Source organism: Bombina bombina, chromosome 2, assembly GCF_027579735.1.
Source record: "Bombina bombina isolate aBomBom1 chromosome 2, aBomBom1.pri, whole genome shotgun sequence".
Classification (NCBI taxonomy): Eukaryota; Metazoa; Chordata; class Amphibia; order Anura; family Bombinatoridae; genus Bombina; species Bombina bombina.
Window position 1 is genome coordinate 1,412,537,938 of NC_069500.1, and position 15,100 is coordinate 1,412,553,037.

At 43.6% G+C, this 15,100-nt stretch overlaps 1 protein-coding gene across 1 annotated transcript in view; it reads right to left on the reverse strand.

The window, feature by feature from the left end:
• SFXN5 (sideroflexin 5) overlaps positions 1–15,100 on the reverse strand; it is a 923,442-nt gene that overhangs the window by 561,188 nt on the left and 347,154 nt on the right. Inside the window, exon 7 of the mRNA XM_053704357.1 lies at positions 9,972–10,025. Coding sequence (XP_053560332.1) covers positions 9,972–10,025 — 54 coding nt within the window. The remainder of the gene's footprint in view (positions 1–9,971; positions 10,026–15,100) is intronic.

Below are 15,100 nucleotides of genomic sequence, written 5' to 3' on the forward strand. Positions count from 1 at the left end.
TGTAGGGTTTTGTTTGTAACACTTATCTAACAATATTGTATTTGCACTTTTCTGTAAATGTTTTGGGGCATACCCTTTGGTTGTATCTGTTTATGACTTCAATAAAAAAATATATTTAATAAATTTTTTTTATATAAAACTACCTTTAGGTTACATGCAAAAGCTGTATTATTACATGTAAACATTGTCTAGTGACATAAGATAATGTTATTTACACTTGGTACCATTCCTTCTCCAAACTGTCCCATTTTACAGATGCAAATATTCCAAAATCCAAACAATTTCCGAAATTCAAATCTTTTCTGGTCCCAAGCATTTTGGATAAAGGGTTTTCTACCTGTAATAGTTCTTTTTTGGTCACTGAGTATTTTACATAAATTTCCTTTTAATCATTTAACAAGTATTCTATGTGTAAAATTAAGTGTCAGACTAAATTACTTTGCTAATATTTATTGTTGTCTTTTGGGACATAGAAACATAAATTATGCTTACCTGATAATTTCATTTCCATCTTTGGGAGGAGAGTTCACTGCTTCATTCATTACTTATGGTAATTAAAGGGACAGTTCACCCAAAAATTTTCTCCCATTTAAATTGTTCCCAATGATCCATTTTACCAGCTGGAGTGTATTAAATTGTTTACAAGTACCTTCGTTACCCCTATTTTGGCATTTGAAATAGCTCATTTAACTTGTGGTTTCCCAACCTTTACTGAAAATTTTGATACTGGAGTCTCATCTATTGAATAGCCTAACTAACACAGGCAGCAGAAGAAATTAAACTAACAGTGGGGTGCAGGATAGTTAAGTAACAAAATTATAATTTTCCATTGTTTTCTTTATGTATTGAGCTTTAGTTTTTCAGACAAATGTAAGATAAGGAAGCAAGTGTGTGTACACAAAGTGATAACATAAGAGATATGATATTACCTGAAGTTCAACGCATTGTAATAGGCTATGGTTTAAAAGCACAAAACCAGCTACTTCATATACACAAATAAACCTGAAAATGCAATTTCTCATACATTTTATACTCTGCAACTGGTATAACAAGTCATTGAAAATACATTAATATAAAAAAAATTCAGTGTACTGTCCCTTTAAGAACCTGGCCACCAGGAGGAGGCAAAGACACCCCAGCCAAAGGCTTAAATGCCTCCCCCACTCCCCTCATCCCGCAGTCATTCTGCCAAGGGAACAAAGAACAGTAGGAGAAATATCAGGGTAAAAATGGTGCCAGAAGAATAATATTAAATTTAGGTCCGCCCATCGGAGAAACGGGCGGGTGCAGTGGACTCTCCTCCCACAGATGGAAATGAAATTATCAGGTTAGCATAATTTATGTTTTCCATCTTAATGGGAGGAGAGTCCACTGCTTCATTCATAACTTGTGGGAACAAATACCCAAGCTCTAGAGGACACTGAATGAAAAAAACAGGAGGGTAAAGAAGGCCGAACCTATACTGAGGGCACCACAGCCTGCAGAACCTTTCTCCCAAAAGCTGCTTCCGCCGAAGCAAAAACGTCAAATTTATAAAACTTTGCAAAAGTATGTAAGGAAGACTAAGTGGCCGCCTTACAAATCTGTTCCAAAGAAGCCTCATTCTTAAATTCCCAAAAGAGGCCACAGCTCTAGTTGAGTGAGCCGTAATCCTCTGAGGAGACTTGTGTCCTGCTGTCTCATACGCCAGACGGATCATACTCCTCCACCAAAAGTATAGAGAAGGGGCAGAGGCCCTTTGTCCCCTGCGCTTCCCTGAATATGCAACGAATAGGGACGAAGTCTACCTGAACTCCTTTGTGGCCTGAAGATAAAACTTCAAAGCCCGAACCACGTCCAGATTATGAAGTAACCTCTCCTTCGAAGAAGAAGGTTTAGGACACAAAGAAGGAACTACAATTTCCTGATTCATGTTACGACTCAACACCACCTTGGGAAGGAATCCCAATCTGGTGCGAAGAACAGCCTTATCAGTATGAAAAACTAAGTAGGGAGGCTCACATTGCAAGGCAGCCAACTCAGAGACTCTGTGTGTTGATGCAATAGACAGTAATAACAGGACTTTCCATGAAAGAAACTTGATATCAAGGGCATGCATAGGCTCAAACGGAGCCCTCTGCAAGACCTTAAGAACCAAGTTTAAGCTCCAAGGAGGAGCAGGATTCCTGAAGACAGGTCTGATCCTAACCAGTGCATGAACAAAGGAATGAATGTCAGGAAGCTTTGCAAGCGTCTTATGCAACAGTACAGATAAAGCCGAGATCTGTCCACTTTAGGGAACTGGTGGCAAGACCCTTATCCAGACCGTCCTGGAGAAAGGCCAAAATCCTGGATACCCTGACCTTATGCCAGGGATATCCTCGTTCCTCACACCAGGATAAGTAGGTCCTCCACACCTTGTGGTAGATGCGTCGAGTGACCGGCTTCCTGGCCTGAACGAGGGTGTCAATCACTCATTCCGAAAATCCTCTCTTGGCTAAGACTAGTCATTCAATCTCCACACAGTCAGCCTCAGAAAATCGAGATTTTGATGAATAAAAGAACCTTGAACTAGAAGATCCCTGCGAAAAGGTAACCTCCACTGCAGAGATGACGACATCGCCACCAGATCCACAAACCACATCCTCCGCGGCCACAACGGACCAATCAGAATAGCCGAAGCTTGCTCATGCTTGATGCGGGCCACTACTCGAGGTAGAAGAGGCAATGGTGGAAATATGTAAATTAGGTTGAAGTCCCAGGGTACCGCCAAGGCATCTAGCAGCTCTGCCTGGGGATCCCTGGATTGCGACCCGTATCTGGGTAGCTTGCAATTGAGTCTGGACACCATGAGAATTTATCTCGGAGTCCCTCCCCTTCTGCTGCAAATCTCTGTGAACATGTCGGGGTGAAGAGACCATTACCCTGGATGAAATGACTGTCTGCTCAGAAAATTTGCTTCCCAGTTGTCCACACCCGGAATGTGGATCACTTAGAGCAAGCAATTGTGAGTCTCTGCCCATTCCAGAATCCAAGATACTTCCCTCATGGCTAGGGAGCTTCTCATCCCCCTCTGGTGGTTTATGTAAGCCACCGATGTAATGTTGTCCGATTGGAATCTGATGAATCGGGACACCCCAGAGGGGGCCAAGCCCTCAGAGCATTGAATATCGCTCACAGTTCCAAAATATTTATAGGTAGACTCAACTCCTCTCAAGTCCATCTGCCCTGTGCCTTTCTGGCACCCCAAACAGCTCCCCATCCTGATAGACTTGCATCCGTGGTTACAACCTCCCAGGATGAACTAAAAAAAGATGTTCCCTGTGACAACTGCCCCGGTTGGGTCCACCAAGATAGGGACTCCCTCACCGGCCTGTCCAGAGATATCTGTTGGGACAGATCTGAATGATCGTCGTTCCATTGTCTCAACATGCACAGCTGAACAGATCTGAGATGGAACCTGGTGAATGGAATGACATCTATTCTGGATAACATGAGCTTGATCACCTCCATACACCTGTTCACAGATATCCTGGAGGATGACTGGAGAGCTAGACAGTTGGACGCAAGCTTGCAACGTCTCTGATCTGTCAAGAATATCTTCATGACTGAAGAATCTATTATCGTACCCAGGAATTCCACCCTGTTGCTGGGGACCATCAACTCTTTCCTTTGTTTATCTTCCACCCGTGGGATCGAAGGAGAAGAGCTCTCGAGTGATCCTCCGCAAGACTGTAGGACGGAGTCTGGATCAGGATATCGTCCAGATATGGTGCCACTGCAATCCCTCTGGCTCTCGCTACTGTGAGAAGAGCTCCCAGAATCTTTGTAAAGACTCTTGGGGCAGTCGCCAGACCAAACAGAAGGGCCACAAACTGGAAGTGTTGGTCCAGGAAAGCGAATCTTAGAAACCTGAAGTTATCCTTGTGAATTGGAATGTGAAGGTAAGCATCCTTCATGGCTAGGGAGCTTCTCATCCCCCTCTGGTGGTTTATGTAAGCCACCGATGTAATGTTGTCCGATTGGAATCTGATGAATCGGGACACCCCAGAGGGGGCCAAGCCCTCAGAGCATTGAATATCGCTCACAGTTCCAAAATATTTATAGGTAGACTCAACTCCTCTCAAGTCCATCTGCCCTGTGCCTTTCTGGCACCCCAAACAGCTCCCCATCCTGATAGACTTGCATCCGTGGTTACAACCTCCCAGGATGAACTAAAAAAAGATGTTCCCTGTGACAACTGCCCCGGTTGGGTCCACCAAGATAGGGACTCCCTCACCGGCCTGTCCAGAGATATCTGTTGGGACAGATCTGAATGATCGTCGTTCCATTGTCTCAACATGCACAGCTGAACAGATCTGAGATGGAACCTGGTGAATGGAATGACATCTATTCTGGATAACATGAGCTTGATCACCTCCATACACCTGTTCACAGATATCCTGGAGGATGACTGGAGAGCTAGACAGTTGGACGCAAGCTTGCAACGTCTCTGATCTGTCAAGAATATCTTCATGACTGAAGAATCTATTATCGTACCCAGGAATTCCACCCTGTTGCTGGGGACCATCAACTCTTTCCTTTGTTTATCTTCCACCCATGGGATCGAAGGAGAAGAGCTCTCGAGTGATCCTCCGCAAGACTGTAGGACGGAGTCTGGATCAGGATATCGTCCAGATATGGTGCCACTGCAATCCCTCTGGCTCTCGCTACTGTGAGAAGAGCTCCCAGAATCTTTGTAAAGACTCTTGGGGCAGTCGCCAGACCAAACAGAAGGGCCACAAACTGGAAGTGTTGGTCCAGGAAAGCGAATCTTAGAAACCTGAAGTTATCCTTGTGAATTGGAATGTGAAGGTAAGCATCCTTCATGGCTAGGGAGCTTCTCATCCCCCTCTGGTGGTTTATGTAAGCCACCGATGTAATGTTGTCCGATTGGAATCTGATGAATCGGGACACCCCAGAGGGGGCCAAGCCCTCAGAGCATTGAATATCGCTCACAGTTCCAAAATATTTATAGGTAGACTCAACTCCTCTCAAGTCCATCTGCCCTGTGCCTTTCTGGCACCCCAAACAGCTCCCCATCCTGATAGACTTGCATCCGTGGTTACAACCTCCCAGGATGAACTAAAAAAAGATGTTCCCTGTGACAACTGCCCCGGTTGGGTCCACCAAGATAGGGACTCCCTCACCGGCCTGTCCAGAGATATCTGTTGGGACAGATCTGAATGATCGTCGTTCCATTGTCTCAACATGCACAGCTGAACAGATCTGAGATGGAACCTGGTGAATGGAATGACATCTATTCTGGATAACATGAGCTTGATCACCTCCATACACCTGTTCACAGATATCCTGGAGGATGACTGGAGAGCTAGACAGTTGGACGCAAGCTTGCAACGTCTCTGATCTGTCAAGAATATCTTCATGACTGAAGAATCTATTATCGTACCCAGGAATTCCACCCTGTTGCTGGGGACCATCAACTCTTTCCTTTGTTTATCTTCCACCCGTGGGATCGAAGGAGAAGAGCTCTCGAGTGATCCTCCGCAAGACTGTAGGACGGAGTCTGGATCAGGATATCGTCCAGATATGGTGCCACTGCAATCCCTCTGGCTCTCGCTACTGTGAGAAGAGCTCCCAGAATCTTTGTAAAGACTCTTGGGGCAGTCGCCAGACCAAACGGAAGGGCCACAAACTGGAAGTGTTGGTCCAGGAAAGCGAATCTTAGAAACCTGAAGTTATCCTTGTGAATTGGAATGTGAAGGTAAGCATCCTTCAGGTCTATAGTCGTCATGAATTGCCCTTCTTAAACCAGGGGCAAAATTGACCTGATCGTCTCCATCTTGAATGATGGCACTGACAAAAAATTGTTTATGGTCTTTAGGTCCAGAATTGGATGAAACATGCCCTCCTTCTTTGGGACCACAAAAAGGTTTGAATAATACCCCAGACCTCTTTCTGCCGGAGGGACTGGACGGTTACTCCGAGAGATGAGAGATCCTTCACACACCCCAGGAAGGCGTCTCTCTTTTCTGGTCTTGAAGATATGTTTGACAGGAGGAACCTGCCTCTGGGCGGATATGACTTAAAACCTATCCTGTAACCCTGGGCAACGACCTCCATAACCCACGGGTCTATAACGTCTCTTCTCCAGCCCTCCGCAAAAAATTATAGTCTTCCCCCTACCTGATCCAAGGACGGATCGGGGGCTGCCACATTCATGCCGATTTTGACTCAGTGGGCTTCTTGTTCTGCTTGGACTTGTTTCAAGAGTTAGCTGGTTCCCAAGATCCCTTGGATTGCTCATACTTTGCGGTAGGTTGCTGGCGCTGAAACTTGTCCGCACAAAAGGGACAAAAAGTAGACCTCTTAGGATTGGCCTTCTTATCCTGAGGCAAGAAGGCAGCCTTGCCACCCGTGACCGTAGATATGATAGAATCCAGGCCCGGGCCAAACAAAACTTTCCCCTTGAATGGCAGGAAAAGCAAGCGAGACGTGGAAGTCATGTCAGCAGACCACGACTTTAGCCACAGAGCCCTGCGGGCTAAAACAGAAAAACCTGATGTCTTAACATTCAGGCGAATGATCTGCATGTTAGCATCACAAATGAATGAATGAATGCGCTACCCTTAAGGCCTTGATTCGTTCTAGAATCTCATCGAGGGGAGTCTCCACCTTGACCATTGCTTATAAAGCGTCACACCAGTATGTAGCCGCACCAGCCACCGCAGCCGCCGGTTGGAACATCTTCGGCAATAAGGACTCCATTTTCTTATCCATGGGTTCCTTGAAAGAGGAGCTATCCTCTAGCAGAATAGTCATTCTCTTAGCTAGCATGGAGATAGCACCATCCAGTTTAGGGACGGTTCCCCACAGTTCAAGAACACTTCCGGAACGGGAACATATTTTAAAAGAAGAAGAGTGGGAAAAGGACGAACCAAGTTTCTCCCATTCATTCTTAATAATGTTAGCCATCTTGACTGGAACCAGGAAGGCCTGGGGCACTACCCTGTCCTTATGTAGTTTAGGAATTGAAGATTCCTCCGGTAACTTCGGTTCAGGAACTTCCAACGTAGCAAGCACCTCCTTCAATAGAAAGCACAAATGCTCCATTTTAAATTTAAAATCTGTTTCCTCCACGGACGAAGGCCTAGAAGTAGTCGATTCCGACCCAGAAGCGACGTCCTACAATAAGTCGGAGTTGTGTTCCTCAGCGAATAATCTGTCTGAGACATCCAGCGGAGTCAAAGACCCCAGAGACAAATAGCAGTGCCGAATCTTCTGCTTGTGCTTAGTAGGGCGAGGCATCACATTAATGGCCGCAGAAACCGCCATCTGTAACTGATCAGCGAAGTCTGGAGGCCAAAGGGCCCCTCCTGCAGGAGGAATAGTAGTGCCCTGGGGAACTGCATGTGTAATCGGAGATGTTTGTAGGGAACGCACCTCGCAGGGCGGAGAACCCTCAGAGGTGGACGACTGTCGTACTAAATACTTTATTCTTTTTAGCTATAGCAATACTGTCAAAGCATGTGGAACAGAGTTGTGTCAGCGGTTCAACTGGAACCTCCTTACAGTATACACAATTAATAGGTTTAGATAAAGAGGCAGTATCCTCTAACATATCAGAGTCCTCCATAGCTTGCGCCTTTATTACGGCCTTAGTTAAATTATAAATGGCACCTTCATATCCTAATTGCCGGGGCACTCACCACCTCCTATGACCGGACTGCAAGAAACAGCTTTCGTCTCCTCCGAACGCAGGTTGAGAAAGAGGAAGTTACAGAGGCCACACCCGGTCACATGAAACGATTTTACCAGAATCAACACCGTGGAACAGGAACACGGTCCTTCAAGTGTGACAGGGTAGTAGCATCGCTCCTGACATGGACTTGAGAGAAGAAAAGCAGGCAGCGAAACTCGTCAACGCTGATTGCTAATGGAGCTGTTATACTGAGTGGGGATGGGTTCACAGAAAGACTCTCCCTGCATCTCCGGACTCTAACATTCACCCATGCTCTCACTGAGAGGCTGACAGGACTACTAAAACCTCAAGTCCCTTTTTGAAGAGTACTACTCTCCATAAGAGATTACTCTGAATCCTCCGACACTTCTCTGCCAACCTCCTGTGACGAAAGGCAAAGAATGACTGGGGGATGAGGGGAGTGGGGGAGGTATTTAAGCCTTTGGCTGGGGTGTCTTTGAAGCAGTGGACTCTCCTCCAATTAAGATGGAAACTTTATTTAGTCTACATGCATTATACAACCACAAAGAAAGCCGCTCAGGTCCCACACTGGCTGGACACGCCACCGGAAGTCCAGGGGAAAGAGAAAGGTGTGAAGCCCAGGGGGTGCACGCTGAAACTGCGTCCGGTTACGCCGCAGGAAAAAGTAACAAGTAAGAAAAAATCAGCTGCACTTACGGAGATGAAAAGTAAAAAAAAAAAATTTTATTAGTATACCTTAAAAACAAGGTACATAGAGGATAGCACAATGAACATCCTAACATGTTTGGTGCCTATGCTCGGCACTTACTCATAGGACTGTAGTTCATGGAACTGTCCCTTCCTTTTAAAGGGACAGTGCCCAATAGCGATCTTTGTACAATTTAAAAAGGAAAAACCAATTGTATACGATAGGCAGTGGCAAAAAACTGAGATAAAGTACAAATATAATAAACAGAACAAATAATACAGCAAAATCAATATAAATTATTCAATACAAGAACAAATGTAATAGTATATTATTCTATTTAGACTGTAGCAAAGATTGTTCTGATGTTAATAAATAAACAAACACATTTATTGTGTAGCAGAGCGATAAGAGCCATTCAAAACCTAAACAGAAGTGAACTAATATTGCTTTCACTAAATACAATGATTTTCTCCAAAGATGTCCAATATAAAATACAATATAGTATAAAGTTAAGCTATGACAATAATAGTTCTTATAAATCCCTGCTCGAAAAAGAAAAATGACACAATATTCAACATTTGTGCAAAGGAATACAATAATGGCCGGCAGAGAGATATATGGTATAATATGGGTGGAAACCATGTTCTAAGCCATTCAATAGTGATAAAGATTGAAATGTTGAAATATATGCTTATGATGAAACAAGCAATACAACATTACACTGTGTATTAAATAGGGCTACCCATCCATTCTCAATATAAAAACCGAATATTGTACCAATGTGTCATTTTGTATGTGAATATACACAATAAAATACAAACGGCAATGACCACTGGACTCAAGTGTATATTAAAATGCATGTTAAGAGAAGCTGAACACGACTCAAAATAATAAGACATATCCCATTCTCTATTTAAGCCTGAGGTAGTAATGGTCTTCAATTTATGTATCCAATACAGCTCACGCTTCTGCAATAGCTTATGTTTATTGCCACCTCTAATGGGAGAAAGAACTCTGTCTATGACTTTAACTGTTATGTATGCTTTATGGGTAAAATCTACCAATTTTGTTTTGTTCTCTTGGTATTCTTAGTTGAAAGCTTAACCTAGGAGGTTCAAATGCTAATTTCTTAGACCTTGAAGGCCACCTCTTTTCAGAATGCATTTTAACAGTTTTTCACCACTAGAGGGTGTTAGTTCACGTATTTCATATACATAACACTGTGCTCGAGCAAGTGAAGTTATCTGGGAGCAGGCACTGATTGGCTAAAGTGCAAGTCTGTCAAAAGAACTGAAATAAAGGGGCAGTTTGCAGAGGCTTAGATACAAGATAATCACAGAGGTTAAAAGTATATTAATATAACTGTGTTGGTTATGCAAAACTGGGGAATGGGTAATAAAGGGATTGTCTATCTTTTAAAACAATAACAATTCTATGGTAGACTGTCCCTTTAAGCTAATTCCTAAATCAGAGCGTAATATATATTTTACATGGGTGAGAAAACCAGCGCCAGCTGTTATTGCGAGAGTTATGTCGCTTTTGAGGACCCACAGCTTGGTCACCATGAAAATCAACAGTTACCTGCCAGAAAATGGTTGACATCAGAGTTTGATTTGGCAGCAACAGACCCACAACCTGCCGGGAATAAAGACACATAAGTCTTAGTGATAACAGCATTAGCATTATTTTATATCATGGTAATATACTTCACAAAGCTACAGAGAAGGTGAGCATTATTTTATATCATGGTAATATACTTCACAAAGCTACAGAGAAGGTGAGCATTATTTTATATCATGGTGATATACTGCACAAAGCTACAGAGAAGGTGAGCATTATTTTATATCATGGTGATATACTGCACAAAGCTACAGAGAAGGTGAGCATTATTTTATATCATGGTGATATACTGCACAAAGCTACAGAGAAGGTGAGCATTATTTTATATCATGGTGATATACTGCACAAAGCTACAGAGAAGGTGAGCATTATTTTATATCATGGTGATATACTTCACAAAGCTACAGAGAAGGTGAGCATTATTTTATATCATGGTGATATACTTCACAAAGCTACAGAGAAGGTGAGCATTATTTTATATCATGGTGATATACTTCACAAAGCTACAGAGAAGGTTAAGGGACACAGGCACACATCTTCAGACAAAGCACATGCGTGCAACTAGATCTAAAGCAAAGGTGTTTCCTGCATTGTTATTTCTGAAAATATAAAGCACTTAAAGGGACAGTTTACTCAAAAATGTTCTCCCCTTTAATTTGTTCCCAATGATCCACTTTACCTGCTGGAGTGTATTAAATTGTTTACAAGTAGCTCCTTTACCCTTATATTGGCATTTGAAATTGTTGATTTAGCATGTGGTATCCCCACCTATTCTGAAAGTTTGTGGCCGCGCGTACCAGCTATAGATAAGCTTTGTAAACACAGCCAGCAGAAGAAATTACACTCCCAGTGCGATATAGCAGAGATAAGGTAATAAAATGTTGATTTTCCATTGATCTCTCAAAGTACTGGTGATTTTTTTAAGGACAGATATAAGATAAAGAAGCAGGTATGTGTGCACAATGTGATACAGTAATGAGATCGGATTATACCTACAAGCTCAATCCATTTTATTAGGTTGTGGCTTCAAAACACAAAATCAGAGCTTTAATATACAGAAATAAACCTTAAAAAGCTAATTTTCATACATTTTTTACTCTGCAGTTGGTAAAAAAAGCAATTGTAAACACATTAAGGGAAAAACTATTTTACAGTATACTGTCCCTTTAACCAGGGCTTTAGTTAGGGCCAATTCTACAGGGAGTTAATACCCAATTATTTTTACGGCACCTCCAATTCTTTAAGCCTATATATTTGCAATACTGTACACTTTTTTTGATGTGTACTTTGCTTTAAGAGACAAAGGAGGAAACAAAACAGGTACAATTTTTATTTAAAGGGACGATAAACATTGTTTTCCTTTATTGCACTTACAGTGTTGTGCTGTTTAATTGATCTGTTAGTTTTTAACATGGCTGTTTATTTATTTTTACCCCCTGTAGCTTATGTTCTGCATCCATCGGCCGGCTTTCTTCTATAAAGCCTGCTTTATTTTTTGCAACAGACGGTGCATGAAATGTGTTTGCAACAGTTTGTGCATGACGTGTTTGCAATAGTGCATGCATGAAATGCATTTGCAAGACTGTGCATGAAAAGCGTTTGCAAAACTGTGCATGAAATGTGTTTGCAACAGACTGTGCATGAAGTGTGTTTGCAAACGCCTAGGCATGAAATGTGCAGTAACATTTCAGATCCAGAAGATGCCAGAGCAAGTTATTCTCTTAGTCCATGGGGCAGGCAGCAAAGTTTCTGACTGGCCCTGCCGCCGAATAACAGCAATCTGAAAAACAAAGGCTTTGGTGGATGGGCAGCAGTTGGTTATTGAAACAACTAAACAGCCAATGAGGCCGAATTATCATATGTCTGTCAGACCTGATCCGGCAGTGCGGATCGGGTCCGACAGACATCGCTAGAATGCGGAGAGCAATACGCTCTCCGTATTCAGCATTGCACCAGCAGCTCACAAGAGCTGCTGGTGCAACGCCGCCCCCTGCAGACTCGCGGCCAATCGGCCACCAGCAGGGAGGTGTCAATCAACCCGATCGTACTCGATCGGGTTGTATTGTGGCGATTCCTGTCCGCCTCATCAGAGCAGGCGGACAGGGTTATGGAACTTGTGTTAGGCCCTCACACTCCATACAGAGCCTCAACATGAGAACTCTATGCACTACAATGGGCAACAGATACAATAGTGAAAACATGCTGTGTATACTAATCTCTTTATACAGGGAAGGTAGTCTAAGCAAGTACCACACTCTACACTAGGGGGCCTATCTATCAAGTTCCCAATGGAGCTTGAGGCCCCGTGTTTCTGAGCCTGCAGGCTCGCCAGAAAACATAATTTATGCTTACCTGATAAATGTATTTCTCTTGTGGTGTATCCAGTCCACGGATCATCCATTACTTGTGGGATATTCTCATTCCCAACAGGAAGTTGCAAGAGGATCACCCACAGCAGAGCTGCTATATAGCTCCTCCCCTAACTGCCATATCCAGTCATTCGACCGAAGACAAGCAAGAGAAAGGAGAAACTATAGGGTGCAGTGGTGACTGTAGTTTAGAGTTAAAAAACACCTGCCTTAAAATGACAGGGCGGGCCGTGGACTGGATACACCACAAGAGAAATAAATTTATCAGGTAAGCATAAATTATGTTTTCTCTTGTAAAGTGTATCCAGTCCACGGATCATCCATTACTTGTGGGATACCAATACCAAAGCTAAAGTACACGGATGAAGGGAGGGACAAGGCAGGTACTTAAACAGAAGGAACCACTGCCTGTAAAACCTTTCTCCCAAAAATAGCCTCCGAAGAAGCAAAAGTATCAAATTTGTAGAATTTTGAAAAAGTATGAAGCAAAGACCAAGTCGCTGCCTTGCAAATCTGTTCAACAGAAGCCTCATTTTTAAAGGCCCATGTGGAAGCCACAGCTCTAGTAGAATGAGCTGTAATCCTTTCTGGAGGCTGCTGGCCAGCAGTCTCATAGGCTAAGCGGATTATGCTTCTTAGCCAAAAAGAAAGAGAGGTTGCCGAAGCCTTTTGACCTCTCCTCTGTCCAGAGTAGACAACAAACAAAGCAGATGTTTGATGAAAATCTTTAGTAGTTTGTAAGTAAAACTTTAAAGCACGAACCACGTCCAGATTGTGTAATAGACGTTCCTTCTTTGAAGAAGGATTAGGACACAAAGACGGAACAACAATCTCTTGATTGATATTCTTATTAGATAACACCTTAGGTAAAAACCCAGGTTTGGTATGCAGAACTACCTTATCTGCATGGAAGATCAGATAAGGAGAATCACATTGTAAGGCAGATAACTCGGAAACTATACGAGCTGAGGAAATAGCTACCAAAAAAAGAACTTTCCAAGATAAAAGTTTGATATCTATGGAATGAAGAGGTTCAAACGGAACACCCTGAAGAACTTTAAGAACCAAATTTAAGCTCCAAGGTGGAGCAACAGGTTTAAACACAGGCTTGATTCTAACTAAGGCCTGACAAAATGCCTGAACGTCTGGGACATCCGCCAGACGCTTGTGCAAAAGAATAGACAGCGCAGAAATCTGTCCCTTTAAGGAACTAGCTGACAATCCTTTCTCCAATCCTTCTTGGAGAAAAGATAATATCCTGGGAATCCTGACCTTACTCCATGAGTAGCCCTTGGATTCACACCACTAAAGATATTTACGCCATATCTTATGATAGATTTTCCTGGTGACAGGCTTTCGTGCCTGAATTAAGGTATCAATGACTGACTCGGAGAAACCACGCTTTGATAAAATCAAGCGTTCAATCTCCAGGCAGTCAGCCTCAGAGAAATTAGTTTTGGATGGTTGAAAGGACCTTAAAGTAGAAGGTCCTGTCTCAGCGGCAGAGTCCATGGTGGAAAGGATGACATGTCCACCAGATCTGCATACCAAGTCCTGCGTGGCCACGCAGGCGCTATCAAGATCACTGATGCTCTCTCCTGCTTGATTTTGGCAATCAGACGAGGGAGCAGAGGAAACGGTGGAAACACATAAGCCAGGTTGAAGGACCAAGGCGCTGCTAGAGCATCTATCAGCGTTGCCTTGGGGTCCCTGGACCTGGATCCGTAACAAGGAAGCTTGGCGTTCTGGCGAGACGCCATGAGATCCAGTTCTGGTTTGCCCCAACGATGAACCAATTGTGCAAACACCTCCGGATGGAGTTCCCACTCCCCCGGATGAAAAGTCTGTCGACTTAGAAAATCCGCCTCCCAGTTCTCTACACCTGGGATATGGATAGCTGATAGGTGGCAAGAGTGAATGTCTGCCCAGCGAATTATCTTTGAGACTTCTAACATCGCTAGGGAACTCCTTGTTCCCCCTTGATGGTTGATGTAAGCCACAGTCGTGATGTTGTCCGACTGAAATCTGATGAACCTCATTGTCGCTAGCTGAGGCCAAGCCTGAAGAGCATTGAATATCGCTCTTAGTTCCAGAATGTTTATTGGAAGGAGTGACTCCTCCTGAGTCCACGATCCCTGAGCCTTCAGGGAGTTCCAGACTGCACCCCAACCTAGAAGGCTGGCATCTGTCATTACAATTGTCCAATCTGGCCTGCGAAAGATCATACCTTTGGACAGATGGACCAGAGATAGCCACCAGAGAAGAGAATCCCTGGTCTCTTGATCCAGATTTAGTAGAGGGGACAAATCTGTGTAATCCCCATTCCACTGACTGAGCATGCAGAGTTGCAGCGGTCTGAGATATAGGCGTGCAAACGGCACTATGTCCATTGCCGCTACCATTAAGCCGATTACTTCCATGCACTGAGCCACCGAAGGGCGAGGAATGGAATAAAGAACACGGCAGGAATTTAGAAGTTTTGATAACCTGGACTCTGTCAGGTAAATTTTCATTTCTACAGAATCTATCAGAGTCCCTAGGAAGGAAACTCTTGTGAGGGGGGATAGAGAACTCTTTTCCTCGTTCACCTTCCACCCATGCGACCTCAGAAATGGCAACACTATGTCCGTATGAGACTTGGCAATTTGGAAGTTTGACGCCTGAATCAGGATGTCGTCTAAATAAGGGGCCACTACTATGCCCCGTGGCCTTAGGACCGCC